This window comes from Saccopteryx leptura, chromosome 3, assembly GCF_036850995.1.
Source record: "Saccopteryx leptura isolate mSacLep1 chromosome 3, mSacLep1_pri_phased_curated, whole genome shotgun sequence".
NCBI classification, from domain to species: Eukaryota; Metazoa; Chordata; class Mammalia; order Chiroptera; family Emballonuridae; genus Saccopteryx; species Saccopteryx leptura.
Genome location: NC_089505.1, coordinates 62,226,673 through 62,253,359, shown reverse-complemented (window position 1 = coordinate 62,253,359; position 26,687 = coordinate 62,226,673). Strand labels below are relative to the sequence as shown.

At 41.2% G+C, this 26,687-nt stretch overlaps 1 protein-coding gene across 2 annotated transcripts; it reads right to left on the bottom strand.

Moving 5' to 3' along the window:
• Positions 1 to 1,664: 1,664 nt before the first annotated feature.
• Positions 1,665 to 25,734, bottom strand: ZNF283 (zinc finger protein 283). Of its 2 annotated transcripts, XM_066373708.1 has the most exons (8): positions 25,646 to 25,734; positions 24,840 to 25,084; positions 24,301 to 24,396; positions 15,725 to 15,812; positions 12,377 to 12,481; positions 11,590 to 11,716; positions 4,136 to 5,158; positions 1,665 to 2,426 (listed from the first exon to the last, which is right to left on the bottom strand). In XM_066373708.1, exons 4-8 carry the CDS (start codon positions 15,731 to 15,733, stop codon positions 2,368 to 2,370), a joined length of 1,323 nt encoding a protein of 440 aa, XP_066229805.1. In that variant the 5' UTR covers positions 15,734 to 15,812; positions 24,301 to 24,396; positions 24,840 to 25,084; positions 25,646 to 25,734; the 3' UTR covers positions 1,665 to 2,367. The 2 variants fall into 2 exon arrangements, with proteins under 2 accessions (XP_066229805.1, XP_066229804.1); XM_066373707.1 differs by lacking the exon at positions 12,377 to 12,481 and having other exon boundaries at positions 1,665 to 5,158.
• Positions 25,735 to 26,687: the final 953 nt, after the last annotated feature.

The following is a 26,687-nucleotide window of genomic DNA, read 5'->3' as shown; positions in this document are numbered from 1 at the left end:
TATTATTATTATTATTATTATTTACAAACCTGTGTTGAGGGTGACTTTCAATAGATTGCAGCAAGGGAGCTGCTCTGCTACATTCAGAACCCCAACAAAGAAGCAGGTCATCTACGAATGGTTTAGCAATAGATTCCCCACAAATGTGTGATACCTAACAGGTGAGGGGGCAGTCCCAAAGTGTGGTTTCTAACAGGGATATCCTGGATAAAAAATTTCAACTTTTTCCTTTGCTTACTGGCCCAAGTAGGTTTAAATACATTGTATTGCCTTAAATTAAAAAAAATCTATATGGCCCTGGCTGGTTGGCTCAGTGGTAGAGCGTCGGCCTGGCGTGCAGGAGTCCTGGGTTCTATTCCCGGCCAGGGCACACAGGAAAAGCGCCCATCTGCTTCTCCACCCCTCTCCCTCTCCTTCCTCTCTGTCTCTCTCTTCCCCTCCTGCAGCCAAGGCTCCATTGGAGCAAAGTTGGCCCAGACACTGAGGATGGTTCCATGGCCTCTGCCTCAGGCGCTAGAATGGCTCTGGTTGCAACAGAGCAGAGCCCCAGATGGGCAGAGCATCGCCCCCTGGTGGGCATGCCGGGCGGATCCCGGTCAGGTGCATGCAGGAGTCTGTCTGACTGCCTCCCCGTTTCCAACTTCAGAAAAATTTTAAAAAATAAAAATCTATATGTATGACACCTCCTTCCTTATTCATGATTCTATAATATTGCCATTTTTCTTTCTTGACTTTTCCTCATTCAAATTTACTGGAGTTCAGTTAAAGTAAATGTACTTTTCATAGAAAAACAGTGATTAAAGAGTACTGCTTTTAATTCATAATCATCCATCTCAAATTTTGTTTTAATTGCTTCTATACCTTGGTTTAGGGTTTGTAATTTTTCTAGCTTCTTAGTTCAGTGTGACAGGGACCACGTAGATACTGAGAAAAATGAAGTATAGTTCTGGCCTTCCTTCTGAGTATTAGTTTTCCACTCGGTAGAACTTCAGGTACATCCTACAAGTTCCAATATAATTATTTTGTTATCATCCTACCTGAAGAATCTATAATTGTTTTTATTTTCTCTTTAATTTTGAACCTATACATATACATATATATATGGATATATATATGTACATGGTTATACATCTCCAAAAGTGGTTGACCAAAGTTCACCAATCTCAATAGTTGTATAATGGGTCTTTACAATGGAGAGTTCTGTCACTGTCATAATCACATCATCATATTTAACATTGGTGATTGGTGGGAAAATAGGTTATTATGTGTTTTTGATGTACTGCAATATGAAGTACACATCACCACATATGAAGTGTTCTGGCCATAAATGTTTAAGGCTCTAGCTCTAATTGAATTTTGTAAGAGATATGAAAGACGGGCACAAATTAAATTTCACCAACAGAGAAGAAACAAATCTAGAATGTGTTCATTCTATAAAACAGCTTTCCTGAACTCTTTAAAAAAGTCTGTTCAAGACTAAAATCTAGAGATATGACCACCAAATGCAATGTATGAATATAGAGAAGATCCTGCTTAGAAAATAACAATAGAATAAATTCTTAGCAGCACTGAGAAATATTAAGTGAATAGAAAAGAATATTACAGAATTATTGACAATTTTCATGTGTGACCATGGTAGCAAAGAATGGTTGTTCTTATTCTTAAAGGGTGCATGCTAATGTTTCAGGAATAAACTATCATGATTTCTAAATAAGTTAAATGGTACAAGAGTAATACACATATATTCAGAGAAAGCAAATAAGGCCAAATGTTAACAATGATTGATTCTAGATTTAGTATGTAGTCATTATACTATTCTATATAATAGCCTGAATGTCTGAAAATTGTCACAAAATTCTGGGAAAGAATTCCCAAGTGGACAATTTTCTTTTTGTTTTCTTTGTAATTTCTAATTTATCTTGAAATGTGAACAAAAAATTTTATTGCCTATCTGCCTGTTGAAATTATAGGCAAATTGCTTCACACCTCTCCCTGATTCTTTATGAATACTCCCAACATCTAATACTTGCTAAATCCACATTTCTTTTCAGCCATAAATTTGAATGCAGTTTAAGGGATAAATTCTGAATAAAAATCCTCTCAGGTTCTTTGTTTTACTAAATTTGATTCAGAATGAACTACTTGAAAAAAATTAATAAGTGGTTATGGAAAGCTTTTCTAAATTCATTACAATGAGCGTTCCTCTCCTAAGCACTCACTAGTAATAATACTAATGATGAATACTAACGATGAGGATAGTAAGAACAGCTAATATGTACTGAGCATTGGCTACACACCAGATATTCTTCCAAGGATCTGATGCATACTAAATCCATCAAACTTCTACGAAAGCACGATTGGCTACCATCACCAGCATTTTAAAGATGATTCCCAGAAGGGATAAACATTTTGTCCAACATCACAGGCTGTAAGGAGGTGGAATGGTGATGACAATCAGTATGGTCTGTACCATGGATAAGGGGCTTCCTGCCTTTGTTACATTAACAGAGTTATTCTCTAGGATGAGTTTGCTTAACTTTACCAAGACTAAACAGCGTTGGAAGGTTTCTATGCATTTAATAAATGAACATACTTGGTATAAATTCTCTATGCTTTTATGGGCATAAAGAAGTTGTGATTCCCACATTAGCCAAACCTCCCTATAGTATGAACATTCTGCGATTCTAATCAGAAAGGCGACAAGTGAGGGATTTCTCATTCTAATGAAGTCACATAACTTGTGTCACATTTTCAAAACAGTGAATGTTGTCTCAATTATTTCTGGGTAAGGGTAAACTTTTGTTTTTAACTTCCAATCATCCAGACACTAACTGATAGTTTTGTAAAATGCAATGATGTTAAGGCAACTATCAAATTCTATAAAAATTTCCAGACATTTACTCTTGTTTTCTGCACTTATCTCATGATAGTAACAATTTTGTGGGCGCTGTTCTCCAGACAACAGTTTGAGTAGCACTTGTCTAAAGGTGTTCCTACATTCTAATCCAAAGGTTTCTCATTTGTTGAATGATGTACTCTACGATGTTTACCACACCTAGAACCCTTCCCACATTCCTTACATTCAAAGGATTTCACAGCAGTATAAATTATCTGATGTACAGAGCAAGAACTGAATTTAGGTTCTTACCACATTCCTTAAAGTGTTTTCAATGAGCACAAATTCTCCAATGTTTATCAGACACTGTGCCATCAATAAACACACATTCCTTTCATTTAAATGGTTTCAAATCAGTATAAATTGATGTTCAGTAAGATCATGCAGAAGTTTAAAGGTCTTTTCATATTCCCTATATTCAAAATGTTTCTCGCTAACATGAATTTCCTGATATCAAGCAAATCGTCCATACACAATTAAGGCTTTCGCGCATTTCCTACATTCATAAGGTCTCTCAAGAGCAAGATTTCTCCACTTGTTAAGTTGTCCATACACAAAGTGTTTTCACATCTCTTCAATCATAGTTTCCCCACTATCAATTTAAGTAAGTTATCCATATAAATGCATCCATTCTTATTTGTAGGGTTTATCATTACTATGAGTTCTATCATGATGACCAAGGCTTAAGCCATGAGTAAGTCTTCCTAAATTCCTTACATTGATGAGGTTTCTCACCAATATGAAATCTCCGATGAACACTAAGTTGATACCTACTACTAAAGGCCTTCCCACATTCTTTACATTCATAGGGTTTCTCACCAGTATGGGCTCTCTCATGTTTAACAAAGCTTGAACTCCAACTGAAGGTCTTCCCACAGTCCTTACATTTAAAAGGTTTCTCACCCGTGTGAATTTTCTGATGCTGAGTAAGGTGATAGCCACGACTAAAGGCCTTCCCACATTCTTTACATTCATAGGGTTTCTCACCAGTATGGATTCTCTCATGTTGAACAAGACTTGAACCACAATTAAAGGTCTTCCCACATTCCTTACATTTGTAGGGTTTCTCTCCAGTATGAAATAGCCGATGTCGAGTAAGTTGATACCCACTACGAAAGGCCTTTCCACATTCTTTACATTCATAGGATTTCTCACCAGTATGAACTCTCTCATGTTTAACAAGGCTTGAACCCCAACTAAAGGCTTTCCCACATACCCTACATTCAAAAGGTTTCTCACCAGTGTGAACTTTCTGATGTTGAGTAAGGTGATAGCCACGACTGAAAGCCTTTCCACATTCTTTACATTCATAGGGTTTCTCACCAGTATGAATTCTCTCGTGTTGAACAAGACTTGAACCACAATTAAAGGTCTTCCCACATTCCTTACATTCATAGGGTTTCTTGCCAGTATGAAATATGTGATGTCGAGTAAGTTGATAACCCCAACAAAAAGCCTTTCCACATACTTTACATTCATAAGGTTTCTTACCAGTATGGATCTTCTGATGCTGAGTAAGTTGATAGCCACGACTGAATGCCTTCCCACATTCTTGACATTCATAAGGTTTCTCACCCGAATGAATTATCTCGTGTTTAGCAAGGCTTGAGCCCCAAAAAAAGGCCTTCCCACATTCCTTACATTCATAAGACTTCACACCAATATGAATTTTCTGATGTTGAGTAAGGTGATAGCCACGACTAAAGGCCTTCCCACACTCTTTACATTCATAGGGTTTCTCACCAGTATGGATTCTCTCATGTTTAACAAGACTTGATCCCCAACTAAAGGTCTTCCCACATTCCTTGCATTGGTAGGGTTTCTCTCCAGTATGAAACCTCTCGTGCACAGTGAACTGATAAGCACTAAGAAAGTCTTTCCCACATTCTTTACATTCAAAGTGTTTTTCAGCTGTATGAGTTCTCTCATGTTGAACAAGTTTTGAAGCATGACTACAAGTCTTCCCACATTCCTTACAAACATAGAGTTTCTCTGGACTATGAATCCTTTGACGAGCAATAGGAGATTTACTTTTTTTGTAAGTGGGCATTTTTTCATAGCTGATTATCATTTGACTGAGGTATTCCTCTTGATGTTCCTGTAGTCCCTCAAATTTGCTTTTGCACTTCCAATTATTTTTGAAAATGGATGCCTCAAGGCCAAGGGTTCTACTTCTTTTCTTTATCTCCCATTGGGAAAAATTTATTTCAGAAATGTCCTCTCCTGAAAAGGTATTTTTGGTCTCACATATTGATTGCAAATCTGAAAGAAAACAAAAAAACCACACATCTTATTTCCTCTACCAGAAAAATGCCCTCTATAGTAAAAACAAAAGACAAATTGAAAATAATACCCATAAGTGAGCTGGATTGGTAGACTTACTGAATTCCTAAGCCATCAAGTCTCTCCTCGTCAAACTCAGCTTTGATTTTTCAGCTTTTGTAATCTTAAAAGTTCTGATTTAAAAGTTTTCTGGAGTATTTAACAAATAACACTTTAACAAGTCCTTCATCTTCCTGTGTAGATGGTCCCTTAAACCAAAATGTTCCCTTTCATTAATCAAGCCCTTCTGTGCCCAGGTGTGGTTCCAGCTGAATTTAATGCCAGTGTCAGTTGGCATGATGAGCTGGAATCCAGAAAATCCCCACGCTCAAAGACAACTTCATTAGACTAGGGCAGTGGGCGGCAAACTCACTAGTCAGCAGAGCCAAATATCAAGAGGACACCGATTGAAATTTCTTTTGAGAGCCAAGTTTTTTAAACTTAAACTATATAGGTAGGTACATTCCTTATCGAGGTAGCGCCCGCACATGGTATTTTGTGGAAGAGCCACAGTCAAGGGGCCAAGAGCCGCATGTGGCTGGAGAGCTGCAGCTTGCCGAGCAGGGGACTAGGTAATTCTCCCTCACAGGAATTTTTCTGAGTGGTTCATGTTGAGCTAGAAAGCAGACAAAATCTTGCAGTTTGAGCAGTTATTAAGTTCACTTTAAACAAGAAGTGAAACGAAACTAACTAATGCTGTAATATGACCACCCAGCTCAAATCCTGTTACACTCAAAGAGGTTAGGCCATCAGTAGTGGTGTGGGAAGGTTAGAGCAAAGAAAGATGCTTTAAAATCTAATTCAAAACAAAAAAATGAAGTGAAACTAATGAAAATTATGACCTAGTCCCAGCTTAGCAACATGCTTGGAGAGCCGTTTTGTACAACTTAGCATCAGCAAATATTGTAGTTCAACAACTTTGAATTGCCATATAAGTGCTTGCATTACAATTATTTGGTACTTGAATGCTTTTTATAAGGCTTAACAGTGTTTAAAATCATTAAATCTTAACACATTTTATAAAAAATAATTATTGTTTCTAAAATAAATAAAAATAATGAAGTATCATTTTAATTTTTTTTTTAATCTCCCCCCACAGGGAAAGAGAGAGAGAGAGAGTCAGAAGTCAGGGGTCAGAGAGAGGGATAGACAGGAACGGAGAGAGATGAGAAGCATCAATCATCAGTTTTTCGTTGCGACACCTTAGCTGTTCATTGATTGCTTTCTCATATGTGCCTTGACTGTGGGCCTTCAGCAGACCAAGTAACCCCTTGCTCGAGCCAGCAACCTTGAGTCCAAACTGGTGAGCTTTGCTCAGACCAGATGAGCTCGCACTCAAGCTGGCGACCTCGGGGTCTCGAACCTGGGTCCTCCGCATCCCAGTCCGATGCTCTATCCATTGCGCCACCATCTGGTCAGGCTGAAGTATCATTTTAATCTTTTATAAACCTCTTTAATATCTGGTTTAATAGAGGACAACTGATTCTCATATCTGCTTCTGCATTCAATCTGTGGCAACCCCATTTTGTCTGATATAATAAAGAAAATCTAACCTCCCACAGATATATAATTATAAAATGAAAGAATATTTTGGCTCTGGCCAGTTGGCTCAATGGTAGAGCATCAGCCTGGTGTGTGGAAGTCTCAAGTTCGGTTCCCAGCCAGGGCACACAGAAGAGGTGCCCATCTGCTTCTCCACCCCTCCTCCTCTCCTTTCTCTATTTCTCTCTTCCCCTCCCACAGCCAAGGCTCCACTGGAGCAAAGTTGGCCCAGGTACTGCGGCGGTACAAGAGGCTTTCTCAAGGCAACCATCACGCTTTGGTATACAGCAGAAGAGCTTAATAAATAATTCCTATTTTATCACACAAAATATTTCTTAATGCACACTCAAGGGTCAAGATTTAATAAGTGAAACCCAGAGCTGGGTATTGAAGGCCAACCAACAGGAAGTGGGGTTCAACATAAAAAGAGCTGTCCCATGGGGAAAGTCAGAATGCAAGCAGGGTAAGGATAAGTGTCAGGGTGTGACCTGGTGTGGGTTGTCAGGACCCGAGTGGAATGAGAAGGGCAATCGCACAATTAAGGTGGTAGTGGCAATGGAAGGCTAGTTACATACAGAAAGTTCGATAAAGTAAGTAAATATATTCAGGATAATAGAAGCCAGGTTTTTGACTGCCAGAGAAGGGAATCAGAAATGTGGAAAGTGAAAAAGTTGAAATAAAACCTGTAGTGTTGAATTGGAATTGGAGATATGTGTGCAAACCCAAGGCTTTCAATATATAGATGCAAGTGTGTGTGTATTTAATATATAAGTATATTCCCTAGTTCTGTCCACCAAGAGGCCCTGGGAGCAGCCATCCCATCCCTCAGCAGCAATGAGCAAATCTAGTATTCAGATTTTGGCTTCTAAAACCATTCTTGACTAAAAGGAGCCAGGACACCTTGAAGAAATGGCGGAGGTGAAGGCTGGAACAGGGAAAGTGCAAGATGGACCTGGAACATATTGTGTCAGAAAATAAGAAAGTGCTTAGAGTGATGGAGATATGCCAAAGGACAAAGAAGCCGTCATGGATGACAGGGATCCCAATGGTCAAATGTAAGACAAGCTCAGATATTCTGAGTTTCAAAATAAATGGGAAGAGCCGGACCAGGCGGTAACGCAGTGAATATAACATCAAGCTGGAATGCTGAGGACCCTGGTTCAAAACCCTGAGGTTGCCAACTTGAGCACAGGCTCACCAGGTTGAGTGTGGGGTCACTGGCTTGAGCGTGGGATCATAAACATAACTCCATGGTCACTGCCTTGATTCCAATGGTCTCTGGCTTGAAGCCCAAGGTTGCTGGCTTGAGCAAGGGGGTCACTGGCTCAGCTAAAGCCCCCCACTTGCTCCATCAAGGCACATATGAGAAAGCAATCACTGAACAACTAAAGTGCCGCAACAATAAGTTGATGCTTCTCACCTCTCTCCTGTCTGTCCCTCTCTTGCATACGTGTATTAAATAAATAAATAAGTAAATAAATAAATAAGTGGGAAAAACAGATTTCAACCCACTAACTAGAAATCCAACATATAAATAAACTGAAAGTTTGAAAAGGAATACAATATTTAATAGTCTCAAAGTTCCTTTTTATAAAATACTCATTGAAGGAAAAAAGATTTAATTTACAGGGAGGAAGCTGGCAGATGTGACCTTAATCAAGTGCTCAACAGAAGTATCACCAGTCATGACGAGTCATTTGCACTACCTGGCAGAGTGCAAAGAGACCATAGCATCATTTCTGTGATATTTCTGCTAAAGATGCATAATCTAACCCTAACCATGAGGAAGGAACAGAAAAACCCACAGTGAGGAACGCTGTACAAAATAACGGGCCTGTAATCTGCAAAAGCAGCAAGGAATGCAAGTCATGGAAAGATATAGGAACTGTTTCAGAGGGAAAGAACAAACAACCCAATTCCTAAAACGACAACAACAGTGACAAAACTGTCTATTATCTGACCCTAGCCTAGCTCCTGACCTAATATCTCAGTATGTGCTCCTTTGCTAACTCTGCTCTGGACTTACAGGTCCTCCAGTCAAGTTCCTTTCCTGGCTCTGGCTAGTTGGCTCAGTGGATAGAGTGTCAGCCTGGCTTAAGGACATCCCAGGTTCAATTCTCTATCAGGGCACACAGGAGAAGCAACCATCTGCTTCTCCCCCCACCATCTCCCTCTTCTCTCCCTCTTCTCTCCCTCTTCCCCTCTCACGGCCAGTGGCTTAACTGGTTCAAGCGTGGGCCCCAGGCACTGAGGATAGCTCAGCTGATTCGAGCATTGGCCCGAGATGATGGATGCCGGTGGATCTCAGTTGGGGCGCATGCAGGAGTCTGTCTTTCTATCTCCCCTCCTCTCGTTTAAAAAAAAAAAAAAGTTCCTTTCCAATCACAGGGCTTTTGCATTTGTTGTTGACTGTGACTAATATATTCCTGCCCCAGATATTCATATAATTTGATCCCAGGCTTTATGTGTCTGTTTAAGAAAGCTTTCCCAGACCACCTCATCTGAATTAGCCCTATCAATTCCCATCATTTGCTATTATCTTATAATATTTACCTTTCTTGAATGTGTTTCATAATAGATATTATCTATCTATTTATTTATTTCTTTATCTTATATTTCTTCCTGACTATATAAACTGCATGAGAATGGGCAAGTTATCAATCTTGTTCATGATGGTATTGACAGCGCACAGTAGTACAATGCCTGGCTGGGAGTAGGCAGGCACTCAAAATATTTGCAGAATTTATGAATGAATGCATATATTTACTCACACACAGAGAGAAATTTAAAAGAGCTGGAAAGCAAAAGAATCCAACCTATAAGCAAAATGGTTACAATGGAAACAAAAAAGAACACCTTCCTCACTGAAATGGGAGGAGAATATGAGAAGAAAAACAAGGAGAGTGGAAATGAGAGCAAGGTGAAGTCCCTCTGGTAGTGCACACGGACCTCGGTTTCCCCCAGGTGTCAGGCCTTCACGCCAGAGGCCTTGGTCCTTTGTAGGAACCTTTCCAAACATCATCTCACATGTTCTTCCTTCTCTGCTGCAACCTGCGACGTTGTTCCCTGTAATGCTGGTTCCATCCTGTCTTTGCTTTCCTGGGTCCAACTTCCTGGCCCTGCCCTCACAACCACCCAGGGCTCTCCTCCTTGCTCCAATAATGTTGTTGCATCCGATTATTCTAAGCTAAAACATCTGGTTAATTATCAATAAAGTAAAGGTCAAGTAATATTGATAAGGGCTTCAGAGAAGAGAAGGATGGCGGGAATAAAGACCATGACATGACACAGGCAGAAAGATGATCTTGTCTGGGACTCCCCCAGGCTCCATCTCTTTAGAGCAAATAGAACACAGACTCTGGAACTAGGTTCAACCGCTGCCACTGCCTTCCACCATCTGTGTGACCTTGGGAAGTCACTTAAACTATATGTGCCTCAGATAAAAATAGTACCTTCCTCATGGGAACATTGTGAAAGTTATCAATAAATAAGTTAATACACTGCTCTGCCTAGAACCCTTGTCGACAAACCGCGGATTGCGAGCCACACATGCAGCTCTTTGGCCCCTTGAGTGTGGCTCTTCCACAAAATACTACACGTGGGTGCTACCTTGATAAGGAATATACCTACCTAGTTTAAGTTAAAAAAATTTGGCTCTCAGAAGAACTTTCAATCATTGTTGATATTTGGCTCTGTTGACTGAGTTTGCCGACCACTGGCCTAGAACAAAGCCTGTTACAGTAAGTACAGTGTTAACTATTAATATTATTATTACTATCGTTACTTTGCTAAGATGCTTCTCATCTCTCACTTTTCTGATCCTCTCTCACGCGCATGTGTTAAATAAATAAGTAAATAAATAAATAAATAAATGGGAAGAACAGATTTCAACCCACTGACTAGAAACTTGGCCCTAGACTAGAAATTTCATGAGACATTTTTAGGAGTTAACTCAGATTGTATCTTTTAACTTCCAATTTGTTATAAGTAAAGAAATGCATTTGCTTAGTATGAAATAAATTCATTCTATTCCTTCAATCTACCCTTGTGCAGAGTGAAGAGGTTCATTTCAAAGTAAGAGTTCATCAGGACCCTGCTCCACGCTGTATTACCTGCGCATGGTCAGAAAGGGACAAATTGCTGTGCTTCTTTAATGTGCACACAAATCACCTGGGAATCTTGTGTAAATGCAGATTCTGTCCAGCAGTCTGGGGTAGGACCCGACAAGCTGCATTTCTAAGAAGCCTCAGAAGAAGTTGATGTTACTTATTGGTATAATATTTAACAATAAAAAAGTTAAAACCCCTTATAAAGCAAATCATAGCTTCTACTCACTGCGAAAACAAGCTACATTCTTCTCCCAAACCAACAAGACTGGCCATCATCCGGGCCTGGCCTGTCTTCCTCACTAATTCTTGAGACTCTCTTCTCTACTTGACTCTGGCCTTCTTTATGGTTCCTCAAACAAAAGAACCACACTTGGAGCAGCAAGGTCACAGAGCATTTAGAGAAATGTTGATGTTAAACACAGTATGAAACCTGCTTTCTCTGACGACGTTATGAAATAAATGCCCCATAATACACATTCAGCTCATTGGTCACTAAAGACTGGCCATTTGTTGCAGGAAGGGTCAGAGGAAGGTTTGAAGTTCAGCGAGGCCTGGAAAATCCAGGTGCTCAGTGAATCCATTTCTGACCCAACAAACATTCCATTGAGAACAGAGAGAAGACATTCAGCTGGTTTCTTCAAAGACAGGCCTATAAATCCCAGTGAAGAAAGCTGTTGCTGCAGAGAGAAGATTCTAACTGATTTAGGCAGATGACCTTACCCAGTGAGACCAAGTTACTATAGTTCTCCAGCATCACATCCACGTACAGGTCCCTCTGAGCAGGGTCCAGGAACTCCCACTCCTCCTGAGAGAAGTCAATGGCCACATCACTGAAAGTCACCAATCCCTAAAACCAAAAATCCACATGTTACTCATGAAATTAAAGAATTTAAGAAAATATTTCCAAGAGAAAAAAAGAGGTTGTAAAGGAAAAACTTCAAGAAGAGGAGAAGACAACAATGAAGTAGGCTGGAGGCCTGTGATACATGCGGGTAGGAAAAAAGAAGGGAATTACTATGATGACAGCAGGGTGTCTACATGATCCAGAAGAATCCTCTTAGAGCAGAAAAAGCTTCCTGGATACTGTGAGTCACTCAGTTCTCCAGACCCGTCTGATAATATGCACACACCCTGCTATGTGCCTGTCTCATTAATTCCTTATAAATGTGAACTGCCATATCATCTTTTCCCTCTAAGAAATATGGAAAAAAACACGAAAACTTTTTTCCAAATCTATATAAATAAAAATGTAAATGTTTGTTTGTTCAAAATCTTAAATCTCCTAAAGTTCTTCACCAATTGCTTTGAAATTTTGAAACAACGTTGCATTCAAATACACGCGCTTTTTTATATACCTACTATTATATAGATATAGATGTCACACCTGTGACAGGTAAAAACATGCTTTTTTGAAAAACAGCGCCATCTGTTGGATGTAAAAACAAAACACGCTATACTAAATATTTTACAATTCCATTTCAATGTTTCCGATTTACGATCCATTTACGTGCAGCCAGACTTGAGGATGCACGGTTGCGAGCACAGCGATTGCATTCTGCAGCTTCAGCTCTGCTTTGTTCTCAACAGAATGAACGCGACAGGCTGAGAGTGGCTGAAAGACATCAATGAGAAACAGCAGATCAGCGTCAAACACAACTGTGTGCTCAGCAATCACGCGATTACAATCACCTTGCATTCCAGCACAACCCGGCTGATGATTATAGTTTGAACTGGCATATTCTCATCGGCACTATGACTGAAGTGTGTCCTTATTGCAAGGCTCTGAAATTTAATGAAGAAGTGAAAGGAATGTGTTGCGCCGCCAGAAAAATTAAACTGCCTCAACTTGGAGAACTGCCAGAGCCATGAAAAACTTTGCTTGCTGGATATACCGCCGAATCAAAGCATTTCCTATCTAACATCAGGAAATAGAACTCATGTTTCCAAATGACATCATTCTGCACAGAAATCGTAACAGCTCAATTCATGCCAACTTTCAAAGTGAAAGTACAAATGTATCATAAAGCCGGCTCCCTGCTTCCGTTCCCAGATGGTCAACAAATTCCTATTGTACAAATGTATTTCATCGGCGATGGCAATGATGAATTGAATGCACCCTGTAGAATTTCTACCGGCATAAAAAGGTCCATCATTTTCCAACTGCAAGAGTTTCTTCACAAAAAAAAAAACAATTTAGTGCGTTTGTTCAAAACAGCAATTGACATGATGCCATCTGATACACACAAGATCGTTATTCATGCTGACAAAATGGCTGCTGGAGAACATGAGCGAAGATTCAATGCTCCAACTATAGACGAAATGGCAATTGTTAAGTCGGAGATCAATTCCAACCTAGAGATATTGTTCTTCATCAGAGAAACAATCAATTGACAAAAGTTGCAGAAACTGGCCCTGGCCGGTTGGCTCAGTGGTAGAGCGTCGGCCTGGCATGCGGGGGACCCAGGTTCGATTCCCGGCCAGGGCACATAGGAGAAGCTTCTCCACTCCGCCCCCCTCCTTCCTCTCTGTCTCTCTCTTCCCCTCCTGCAGCCAGGGCTCCATTGTAGCAAAGATGGCCCGGGTGCTGGGGATGGCTCCTTGGCCTCTGCCCCAGGCGCTGGAGTGGCTCTGGTCGCGGCGGAGCGACGCCCCGGAGGGGCAGAGCATTGCCCCCTGGTGGGCAGAGCGTCGCCCCTGGTGGGCGTGCCGGGTGGATCCCGGTCGGGCGCATGCGGGAGTCTGTCTGACTGTCTCTCCCGTTTCCAGCTTTGGAAAAATACAAAAAAAAAAAAAAAAAAAAAGTTGCAGAAACTCATCGATGCTACAATGCCCTGCAATATCCAATCATTTTGGGATGGTGCCAATGGATATCATCACTTCAATGTTAAGATGATAAATCCAGTCAGTGGCAAAGAAACAAATATGAAATGCAGCACAATGAACTATTATTCATACCGATTAATGATTCGAGAGAATGAAGACAATCACATTTTGAAATGCTGTCAATTGTTTCAACAATACATCGTAGATATGTAATCAAAAATTGAAACAGAACGTTTGATATTCATCCATTTGAATCAGACCAAGCTTCGCTCTGAAGAATACGTTCATTTGCGAGATGCAGTTGTAAATGGCGGTAATACAACTAACGTTGGAAGACTAACAATTTTGCCATCTTCATATACAGGTAGTCCACGTCATATGCATGAGTATGCTCAAGATGCAATTGCGTATGTTCGTCACTACAGGCGTCCAGACCTATTCATTACATTCACATGCAATCCAGCTTGGGACGATATACAACAGTTCTTACTTCCTGGCCAATCGCCGGTGGATAGGCATGACATCACAGCACTTGTTTTCAGACAGAAGCTGAAATCGCTGATGGATTTCATGGTAAAACATGCAGTGTAGCCTGACCTGTGGTGGTGCAGTGGATAAAGCGTCAACCTGGAAATGCTGAGGTTGCCGGTTCGAAACCCTGGGCTTGCCTGGTCAAGGCACATATGGGAGTTGATGCTTCCAGCTCCTCCCCACCTTCTCTCTCTGTCTCTCTCTTCTCTCTCTCTCCCTCTCTGTCTCTCTCTCCCTTTCTCTCTCCTCTCTAAAATGAATAAATAAAATTAAAAAAAAATTTAAAAAAAAAAAAAAAAAAACATGCAGTGTTTGGGTCTGTGCGCTGTAAAAAGTTAATGAGCTACGTTGTAGAAGCAACAATCTTGACAGGATCTTTCAAAGGTGAAGATGTTCTCATTCCTCGCATTCCTATGATTCCAACGGATATGCCATTTCAATTTAAGAGATTGCAATTCCCAATTCGATTGGCGTTTGCAATCACCATCAACAAAGCTCAAGACCAATCTTTAGAATTGTGCGCTTTAGATCTACACACAGATTGCTTCTCACATGGACAATTATATGTTGCATGTTCTAGAGTCAGCAAACCAGACAATCTCTATATCTGCACAGACAATGGAACAACAAAAAATATTGTATACCCACAAGCATTGTGAAATTAAACTTATTAGAAACGTGTGCTTTCTTTTTTCTTTCTTTTTCATTTAACCAGACTGAGCCACAGCAATGCGTGGCTGGGTACAGCTAGTGTATTATAAAATCTCTATTTCAGAAAAATGATTTCAATTAAGGATTATCATTAAACCTCAAGTACATTATTCTGTTAGATTACATCCTAAGGATTTTTTTATTATGATGAAAACATAAAATGTTTTACTAGCTACAATTTAGTTCATCATTTGGATATATGAGATTAATAACTCTGTTATCTTTACATTTAGGTTGAACAAAACATCTAAAGATTTTTTTAATTCTTGGAATCTGTTATCAGCCAGTAACTAAGAATCTGGGTCATCATCTTATTACCGTCAACCCCCCACTGCTTACCACCTTCCTTTCAAAAGGTCTCTAGTATTTCATTCTCTCCTCTTTCCTCCTCCTCTTACATAGATTTTGTCTGTGCTTTGGTGGATAAAACCAACCCACTATTGGATTTCCTTGTAGACAAGGAAAGGTGTGCTGTTAACTATATCTCTTTGAGTTATTCCTTGACAAAAGCTCAAGTATCTCCCACAAAAGACTCCATTCTTTTACTGTTCTTGATAGAAGACTGAGCATCCAGGAGATGTTGAATCATGTGTTCAATGAATATGATGACACTGGCTGGAAAAGGGACACAAGGAGGGCCCTGGGATATTTGGTACCAACCTTCACTGGGACAGGAGAAAGCAGGTTCAGGGATGGGTTCTGCTAGGCAGAAAGCTTTAGGATAATTAAGGAAAAGCTTCATATGAACTAAAAATCACTGTATTTCAAGGAGAGAGAAATACCAACTTACATCAGTCATGGTTCTGTAATTGCAAGAACTAATTAGTGCTCCATGCGGTCCCTCTATGGGTGAAGCACAGAGTCCAGAAAAGCCAGAGCTGGGGAAAGAAAAGAAAAGAAAAGCTTTAGAGAGGTGTGCTTAACTAATCCCATCATGACTCAAGTTAGTCCACACCCCATAACGCCATCTGTGGAATCTAAACTCTCACCGAACACCCCCAGGTCCGTCTGCAGGAAGATTTCTTGCACTGCCCAATCCCGGAGGTGCCAGTATGAGCCTAAGATTGGGCTACTCACTCCTCACCAGATCAGATCCTCCTCCCTCCATTCCCACCTGTCAAGACTGAGCATGGGCCACACGGTCCAAGACTAGAACATTCTTTATGGGCTCATGACTGAAGAAAACTGATCAATGCATAGGAACAGACAGGATATACATACAATTGCTCAGGCAATTGCCTATGCCCCAAAATCCGACTTAATGTATCAGAACACCCATGCAATGGAACACTATGAAACTATGCTAAGTTCAGGAAAATAACAAGATATATTGTCCATAGAAAAATAGGTTACTGGATGTAAACAGTATGATTACATTTATAAATTATATGTTTATATCAATATAGAAAGATGATGATCAGACAGCAATAGATGAAAAAATGTTTGGAAAGCTATATAGCTATATGTAGTAATGTATTATGATCAAAATGATCTTTTTGTTTAGGTATTCTGCATAATTCTTGTTATGATGGCCATGTTTTAAACTAACTATATGATTTCTATGCTTGTCTTACCTCAAAAAAAATGGCTGAAATTCCCAAAGAAACCTCATGGATTTATTGAGATCTAGATCCTGCTTCTTTCCATGTCTTCTGAAAGATTGGCTTATTTTGTATGTGAACTTATCTTTTTAGACATGAAGCCCTCCAGGAAACTGCTGAATCATCTGATCCTGTAAGTCTCATTTTGCAACTAGCGTTAGTAGGATAAAAACTATAAGGTGTAGAACTCACAGGATAAATTCGATTTGCCTCCACAAAGTTGGTCATGACCTAACAGTATTGCCTTTTTTTTTTTTAACTACTTAGTTTATTGATAACGGGTGAATTTTTTTTTTTTAACAGGGACAGAGAGAGGGACAGACAGATAGGAATGGAGAGAGATGAGAAGCATCAATCATCAGTTTTTTGTTGCGACACCTTAATTGTTCACTGATTGCCCTCCCATACGATCCCTAACAGCAGGCCTTCAGCAGACTGAGCAACCTCTCACTTGAGCCAGTGACCTTGGGTCCAAGCTGGTGAGCTTTTTCTTTTTCTGCTCAAGCCAGATGAGCCTGCGCTCAAGCCGGCGACTTCGGGGTCTCGAACCTGGGTCCTCTGCATCCCAGTCCAACGCTCTATCCACTGCGCCACCACCTGGTCAGGTGACTATTGGCCTTTGTGCGGGCTGCCCTACACTTAGTCCATATATATTTTGTCTTTCCTATATTAATGATAACAACTATGTCTTTTAGTCATTGTATTACCTCTCAAGTACTATATTTCAGGGTCTTACATTTGGGACAAGTTTTCACTCAAAATTTCACTCACAGAAATGTATACTTAAATAGCTAGAAAAATAAACAAGATGTAGACACAATAATATTCAACTAAAAATCATTTATGATAAGTAATAATTAGAAACTATGTAATACTGAATAAAAGGTTTAATAAATTATGGTCCATTCTACCCTCATTAGTTACCATGGTACTGGACTACATTAATTGATGAAAGATATGCATAAATTTTTTACTGAGGCAGGCAGATATTTTTAAATACTACATAATATGTGAAGTGTATTGTGAAAATAAGAGAAAGGCTCTGGTGTCAGACTTGAGCTTGACAATTACCAATATCTCACCATCTCTGTTGAGGAATTAAAAAAAGAGAGGTGAGCCTGATCAGACAGTGGTACAGTGGATAGAGCATCAGACTGGGATGTGCAGGACCCAGGTTCAAAACCCTGAGGTCACCAGCTTGAACGCAGGTTCATCTGGCTTGAGCGCAAGGTCGCTGGCTTGAACATGGGATCATCAACATGACCCATGGTCGCTGGCTTGAGCCCAAAGGTTGCTGGTTTGAAGCCCAAGGTCACTGGCTTGAAATAAAGGTCATTGGCTTGAACGAGGGATCACTCACTCTGCTGTAGCCCCTGGTCAAGGCACATATGAGAAAGCAATCAATGAACAACTAAGGTGTCGCAACAAAGAATTGATGCTTCTCATGTCTCTCCCTTACTGTCCCTATCTGTCCCTCTCTCTGACTATCTGTCAAAAAAAGGGGGGGAGGTTAAAACAGTGTCTACCACAGATGGTTGCATTGAAGAAGTAGTAAAAAAGACCACATAAAATGACGTACAATAATTGCTTAAAATGCCAGACCAGGCAGTGGCACAGTGGATAGAGCGTCAGCCTGGGACCAGGTTTGAAACCCCAAGGTCACTGGCTTGAGCGTAGGCTCCTTGGGCTTGAGCATGGGATCACCTGCTGGAGCGTGGGATCACAGGTATGATCCCATGGTCACTGGCTTGAGTCCAGAGGTCACTGGCTTGAAGCTCAAGGTTGCTGGCTTGAGCAAGGGGTCACTAGCTTGGCTGGAGCCCTCAGTAAAGGCACATATGGGAAGCAATCAATGAACAAGTAAGGTACTGCAAAGAAGAATTGAAGCTTCTCATCTCTCCCCCTTCCTGTCTGTTTCTCTCCTTAAAATAAATAAAAAAGAAATAATTGCTTAATATAAGTTTTAGCCATTATTAGTGAAAACAAAGAAGATTACTTTTATTGCATTGTAATAAAGAAAGTTAATGCCACTCTTACCAGACGTTGGCACAGTGGATAGAGTATTGACGTGGGACACTGAGGACCCAGGTTTGAAACCCCAAGGTTGCTAGCTTGAGTGTGAAGATCATAGACAAGACCGCATGGTCGCTGGCTTGAGCCCAAGGTCGCTGGCTTCAGCAAGAGGTCACTGGCTCGGCTGGAGCCCCCAGTAAAGGCACATATGAGAAAGCAATCAATGAACAACTAAGGTGCTGCAACTACTAATGTCTACTGGAAATTTCTGTCTGTTTTTGGAATAAAACAAAACATAAATTTTTCTTACCATCAATAAACTTTATTAATATAATTGCCATTATTATTAATGATTTCTTGCCAGCATGAGGGCAATTTGTATATCCCATTTTTGAAAAATGTTTTATCTTTTGATGCAAAAAATTGAATCAGTGCTTGTTTGATATCTTCTTCATTTTTGAATTTTGTGCCCTTCAAAAAATTTTATAAGGACAAAAACAAGTGATAGTCGGAGGGTGCTAAGTCCGGGGAATATGGTGAATGCGACAGACATGCTTCTGTAGCATTTCTTTCTTGTTGAAATTCATAAAAATTACAGTGGCGTAAATGAACTTTATCAGTAGCCATGGGTACACTATGGCTTCACACATAAGACTAACGTGAATCAACTTTGTTTTAGTTAATTTGCTACGTCAGTATGTATACATTAAGTGATAAAAATAGAGAAGCACACATTCGCCAAATAAACATGTGCTTACGTGTTGAAACTTGTGATAGAAACAGACAGAACTTTCCGGTAGACCTTATATAAGTTGATGCTTCTCATCTCTTCCCTTCCTCTATGTCTCTGTCTCTCTCCCTTCCTGTTTATCTCTGTCTGTTTTTGTCTCTCTGGCAAAAAAAAAAAAAGGTTAATGCCACTCTGTCCATTTCTCTCATAATAAAACCCGTGCTTACGCCTGCTTTCTTCCAATACTAACTAAAATCTCACAGCCCAGCCCTGCTATTCTTCTTAAATAACAAGATGAATAAAACAGGTTCTTAAAAGTATAGAGAGGAAATAGTCCCTCTTTCCAGAGGCTGCAGATGAAGAGACAAAATTAGGCACCACAAAGCTGGCTCAGAAAAGATAACGGTTAGGTATCAACCCGAGGCTCACTCAGGTTCTTCTTGGCAGATTATTGGCTTATCTGAATATTTAAAACTATAACCTTCTTATTTTACCTTCTGATATTAATATCTGTCCTTGGAAATACAATTTGTAAAATAGATTTTTTAAAAATATTTCACTTATTGATTAGAGAGAGGAGAGATAGAAAGAGAAAGAGAAAAGGGCGGGGGGAGCAAGAAGCATCAACTCTTAGTAGTTGCTTTTCATATGTGCCTTGACCGGGCAAGCCCGGGGTTTTGAACTGGCAACCTCAGTATTCCAGGTCGACACTTTATCCACTGCGCCACCACATGTAGGTGTAAATTAGATTTCTGTAAGACAGCTGTACACTAGAGATTATTGCTATTCTCTGTGGAAGTAACATTTAAAATAATCTAATTCTGAATTTTTAAATGGCATTTCTATATTCCTAAAAGTTTTACATACTTGAAAATTTTCAAACAAGAAAGTAATCACTGGCACTTTCCTCTTCTTTCTACATACTCAAAATAAAAATAAAACCCATGTTTGGGTTGGCTACCACCAATCACTGTGATTTTATTCTGCAAAAAGAGAACCAGACACACAGGCTCATAGGAAAAATAGTTGAATAAAAACACACCAGCCTGACGTGTGGTGGCGCAGTGGGTAAAGCGTTGAGCTGGAACGCTGAGGTCGCCTGTTTGAAACCCCGGGCTTGCCTGGTCAAGGCACATATAGGAGTTGATGATTCCTGCTCCTCCCCCTTCTCTCTCTCTTTCTCTCATTCCCCTCACTCTCTAAAAATGAATACATTAAAAAAACAAAACAAAACACCAGAATACTAAGGAGGATGAAGAGGATGGAATTTTTACTTCATTCTCTATATGTTCTCTGAATTAACGCATTTTTTTCTTTTGTAACAAACCTGCATTAATTCCATAATCAAAACTATAAACTTCCAAATGTATATTTGGAAAGGGGTATATTGCAGTCATTAAGAAAACTAAACAAACAGGCCCAGCACTGAAAATCAGTGGGCCTGAAACAAGTTACACATCCCAGCTCTGAAATGTCCGTCACTGTAGCTTTTCACTACTATAAGATGCTTTCACTATCGAGATTCTCCCCAGATGAACACAAATTATGTACATTACCTTCAAAGTCTAAGGAAGGAAATACATACACATAAACAAAAACACAACAAAACCATAGGTATTTGGTACAGTGCAGACACTGGACAAGTGTGGCTACAACTCTTTACCCCTTCACTGAATGGCCAATTAAAACATTTCAGATATGATCCTTGAAAAACATCTTTCAAAACCCTATCTTTTTGAATGGGATTTATAGAGCTCCTAATATTCTTGAGTACTTTTGTTGATGACTATTAACTATTGCTTAATATTATCATTTACATTTTTCCTTCTTTTGATTCTTTATAAACATAATTTTTAATTAGGTTATTATTCCTCCACAGGAAATACTGCAATTCACCTGTTTCTATATCACTGGACACTAATTTTCTAGATGCTCCTTCCCAGCTCTTATATCTTTTTATTCTAGACCAATGGCACTAGATCTTATTGAAATCATGTGCACTTGATAATCTCATTAACTTATATGCATTTTTGCCAACTTTAAAAAATGAATTCAGTCCTGGCTCAGTGGATAGAGCATTCCCTGGTGTGCGGACATCCCAGGTTTAATCCCCAGTCAGGGCACACATAAGAAGCAACCATTTCTTCCCCTCCCTCCCCCGTTCCTCTCTTGCAGCCCATGGCACCACTGGTTTCAGCGTTGGCCTCAGGTGCTGAGGATAGCTCAGTTGGTCCAAGCATCGGCCTAAGGCACTGAGGATAGTTCAGTTGATTCAAGCATTGGCCTCACATGGCGTTGCCAGGTGAATCCCGGTCAGGGTGCATGTAGGAGCCTGTCTCACTCTCTGCAGTACTCCAACCTACTGGGAACTAGCAGTGTCATGTGGAAAAAACCTACTACAAACTGATGTCAAGAGGAAGAGGCCTGCCAAGAGAGGCAAAGACCTCCTGAATTTCCTTCTCCTTCAGCTCTTACTGATCAGAAGCAGAACAAAGGTAGTAACAGGATTACAGGGGAGGGAGATCAGGTGATAAGGGGAAAAAATGACTAATGGACTTTTTGCTGACATGGAGAAAGGACTAATTTGGTTCTGAACATTCTTTTTCTTTTTCTCTTTCTAATTAACAAGCACAAAGAAAGGGGCAATCTAGAATCTCTAGGCTAATTTTCTAAAACCTGTTCTCATGCATTCTTTTGTGTCTGCACAAAGGTCACTCACTCACAGCTTCTTGGTGTCTGCATCCAAGGGACATTCACTCAGGGCTTTTACCTAAAGTTCTCCAATCCAAGTCATAGAGGGTTCAAGGTTAGATAGGTGATTCCCTACAACTATCTTCCCTACTCTCACTTAAAAAATAAGTTTATAAATTTACCAAAATTGCCGGACTAGTGGTGGCACAGTGGATAGAGCATCGAACTGGGACACTGAGGACTCAGGTTCAAAACTCCGAGGTTGCTGGCTTGAGTGTGGGATCATCCACATGATCCCATTGTTGCTGCTTGAGCCCAAGGTTGCTGGATTGAACAAGGGGTCACTGGCTTGCGGGGAGCCCCCCAGTCAATGCACATAGGAAAAGCAATCAGTGATCAACTCAGGTCCCGCAACTACAAGTTGATGCTTTTCATTTCTCTCCCTTCCTGTCCATCTGACTCTCTCTCTCTCTCTGTCTCTCTCTCACACACACTGTTACAGTAATTAAATATATAGAAGTATAGAAAAATATGGAAAATAAATAGAAATAACTTAGGATATAATATTAAAAGCCATTAAGGCAAGAGAATAAAGCTATGCCGTCTGGATAGGAAATATTCCAGTGTGTACAGATATGATAGGCAGACTCTGCCTTTTGCGCAGGGCCCAGCTAGTGTGTGTGTTAAGTTATATATAGATAAAAAGTGGCTTGATGTCATAACTCTGTAGGTTAACATAAACAAGAAGCTTCCCTAGGAACACCTTAAAAGTGGCTTGATGTGACATTTCGGTAGATTAACATAAAAGGGGTCCCTGCTAGAAACTCCCCAAAAGGAGGTTTGAGGTGATAATCCTGTAGATTGACACCTGTTAGAAGGCATAGACCAGAAAAGGTACTTAAGCTAAGGGCCCCCCTGCTGCAGTAGTCACCCAGACTCTAATGTTGAACGTGGACTGTCCACACGGCTCTGACCAAAGACAGTCGAGAAAAGCACTCCGACATGGCCCCTTACGCTGTACCCAGGCACGCCAAAAGGATTTGTGAGTAATAGACTGCCTGTGTGATTCTTGCAACTAACTTGTGTGTCAGTCGTGTCTTTCCTCCGGTGGCAGTTGGTCTCGGCACTGATAAGTAGAATCCTCATAGCCGCCTCAAGAGTAGTCTGGAGGAGGCTGCCAGCCCTGCTGATAAGCAGGAGTGTCCCACTGTGCAGGGAAGTCGAATCGGGACACCTGATCAACGTAGAGCTCAGGCTCTATCGGGACACACAAAAAAATTTACCAAAACTGTCTCAATTTCAAGGGGTTTGTGGTCACCTGGAATAAGAAGACCTGAGGTAAAAATTTCCTGTACTAAAACCATTTGAGCATCTGGTCACTTTTAAACTTGTAACTCATCATATTCATCTTCATATTTCTCTTCATACATTGATCCATAAAAAGTTGACATAAAAAGATCCAGAATCACCACATAACAGCAACTCCTAATATTTACCAACCCCTTATCAGGGGTCAGGCACTGTTTGAAGGAGCTTAACACATATTAACTCATTTCACATCATTACAACCCAAGAGGTAGGTCTTATTTTGTCCCGATTTTGTTGGTGTGGCACGGAGAGCCTGCATCACTCGTCTAAGCTCACACAGCTAGGAACAGGCAGAGCCAGGATTTTTATGTTCTAGATACAGAGCCTTACTCTTAACCACAACAGTACTTCCTGCCTCTTACAGCCCATACAAAGTTGGGCCTGAAACAATTTAGGATGAGCAATGTTAAGAGATTTCTAGAAAAAGACTGTCGGAAAGTCTCTGCCCTTGTTGGCACGAACTACAAAGCCCTGTGCTCAGAGCTCAAGCACATTAATGCCCCTAAAAGCATCACAACATTGAAATTTTATTAACTGAAACTATCAATCCCCTCCTACCTTGCCTTGAGCTTTAAAATCACGACTGTGAATAAAATAAAAAGTAATTTGTACACCATACTACCTAAATATTAATCTCCCCAAGTAATCATAGTCTAAAATAAAACTCTAATGGTAATCTCAAGGAGATGTATTTCTACCATCAGAACACTTAGAAAGGGAGAATGCATTAAAGAATCTGAATAATTTGCCGTATGAACAGATGGCTATTAACTGAAGAAAAGGACTAAATATGGGACCACTGGGAAGACGTGTGCATCAGCATGGTGGGCCACTCAGCGGAAGGAAGATCCATGATGGACACTACGAGTCAAGATATTTGATATCTCAGGCCAAAGAAAGCAAATGTTCTCATGACCTGAAAGCAAAAGGAATTATATGAATATAAAAGAAACACAAACTCACCTGAACTTCTATTTCTAAATATGCAACTATCGGCCCTGGCTGGGGGATTCAGTGGGTAAAGCGTCCACTTGGTTCACTGAGGTCGTGGGTCTGATCCTGGTCAGGACACAGGAGAAGCAATCAATGAATACACAACTGGATGGAGCAGCTGAGTGGAGTGGCAATTGATGCTTCCCTCTCTCTCTCTCTCTCTCTCTCCCACCCCAAACCCCCCCCCCCAAATCAATGGAAAAAATATAAATAAATATGCATTTATTCTTTCCTCCTCCTCACCCAACAGCAGTAGGGGGAAAGGGGGAATCAGAAGACACATGCATTCCTTGGAGCAAACAAACCTAACTGGAAAAGAAAAATCAGAACCAAAACACCCTCTAGGGCCAGGTCTGCCACCACCCACACATGATCAAATCGAATTCAACAGGAGGCTGGAATCTGTCAGCTGACAGCAATTCTTCCGGACTGCGGTCCGGCTGTAGTGACTCTGAAGCATGTAGCTGGCCCCAAAGGAGCAGGAGCAGTGCCCTTTCTAGGAACCCTACCTCTGGGACCTTCCCCTCACGTCTTCCCAGGAGTCTGTCAAGGGGGCACTTCCAAAAAGTAAAATTCTCCTACGACAAGACTTCCCTGCTTGAAACGTTCAGTCTAGGGCTTAGTGCAGGACTTCTTTTCTTCAGGTCATTTAACTTTGAGAGGCCCAAGGAGAGTCTAGAGCAGGGGTCGGGAACCTATGGCTCGCGAGCCAGATGTGGCTCTTTTGATGGCTGCATCTGGCTCGCAGACAAATCTTTAATAATAATAAAAAAATAACGTTAAAAATATAAAACATTCTCATGTATTACAATCCATTCATTTCCTACCGCTCATGTTCATGGTTGCGGGTGGCTGGAGCCAATCACAGCTGTCCTCCAGGACAACACCAAATTTTTATTGGATAATGCGTAAGGACACGGGTTGTTGTATGGCTCTCAAGGAATTAAATTTTAAAATATGTGGCGTTCATGGCTCTCTCAGCCAAAAAGTTTCCTGACCCCTGCTCTAGAGGGAACTTAGGGCACATAGCCAAAGCGAACCACACCTACAAATCAAGGCCACGCACCCACCACCCCATCCCCAGGACGCACCCCGCCCTGTCTCGCTGCCTGTCACACACCATCCTTCTCAGCCCTTCCCGCTCACACAGCTTGAGGCAGCCACACGCCCAGTCGGGGACTCGGGCCTCCACACCCCGAGCGCCTCCCGGTGTCACCAACCCCCAGGGCCGGTTCCGATCCCTCTTCGGGAAAGTCTGCTGAGCCCTCCCACCCTCACCTGGCGCTGATTACTTCCCTGGACGCGACCAACTCACCGCACACAGTGCAAGAACTTGGGAACATCAGAATGGGACCCAGAGACTGAGAGCAGCTTGTGCCCAGAGGCTGATGGGAGAGAGCTAGAAAGTCCTCCGGGGCTGGACGCCCAGCTGTTCCAAAAGCTCTCGACAAGCAAACTCGCCCCGCCCGGAAAAGATCTGTGCCGGAGCCTTCTGGGAAATGTAGTCCACAGCAGGCGAATCTCTGGAAACTGGAATCTTCAGAATATTCCCACAATGCAACTCGGACCAGCCTGGCCGAGCTGCTCTTCGGAGGCCGGGGTGCAGGTGTAGACTTTCCTGTATAGCAGGGGTTAGGAATCTTTTTGGCTGAGAGAGCCATGAACGCCACATATTTTAAAATTTAATTCCGTGAGAGCCATACAACGACCTGTGTACATTAAGCATCATCCAATAAAAATTTGGTGTTGTCCCAGAGGACAGCTGTGATTGGCTCCAGCCATCCGCAACCATGAACATGAACGGTAGGAAATGAATGGATTGTAATATATGAGAATGTTTTATATTTTTAACATTATTTTTTTTTATTATTAAAGATTTGTCTGCGAGCCAGCTGCAGCCATCAAAAGAGCCACATCTGGCTTGCGAGCCATAGGTTCCCGACTCCTGCTGTAGGGAGCTGTTCCGGCTTGAGTGAGTGTGGCTGCTCAAGTGTCCTCGGTGAAGCTGAGGATGAAATAAAAGGCACTCAGTGAAGGCTGATGAACGCATTCTGGGGTCCAGAGCAGGCAAAAATGGCAATGGAGGATTACCAGGGACATAGGCCTCAGTGAGCGGGGCATCCTCGGTGAAGCCCATGGGAATGGCCCTGAGCGGACCACGAGTTTGCCTGAGAGATTAGAGCAGGGTTGGGTTGTTGAACGGATGGGTTGACTTGCTCTGGGTGAACTTCTGGGTCCAATTTGTCCTCGGGGACCCCATCATCAGATAGTTTCTGCCATTGTAAATCGTTTCCTTAGGAGTGAGGCAGTTTTGTTAGAGATTTTATGCCGCTGTTGGAAAGCAACAGTAAGTGGTC

Bases quoted from the DNA above. Each gene is read 5' to 3' on its own strand.
- ZNF283 (XM_066373707.1), bottom strand. The intron at 5,159-11,589 runs GTAAGGTCATCT...GTTTTCTTTCAG, and splicing joins TAGTAACTTGGTCTCACTGG to ATTTGCAATCAATATGTGAG.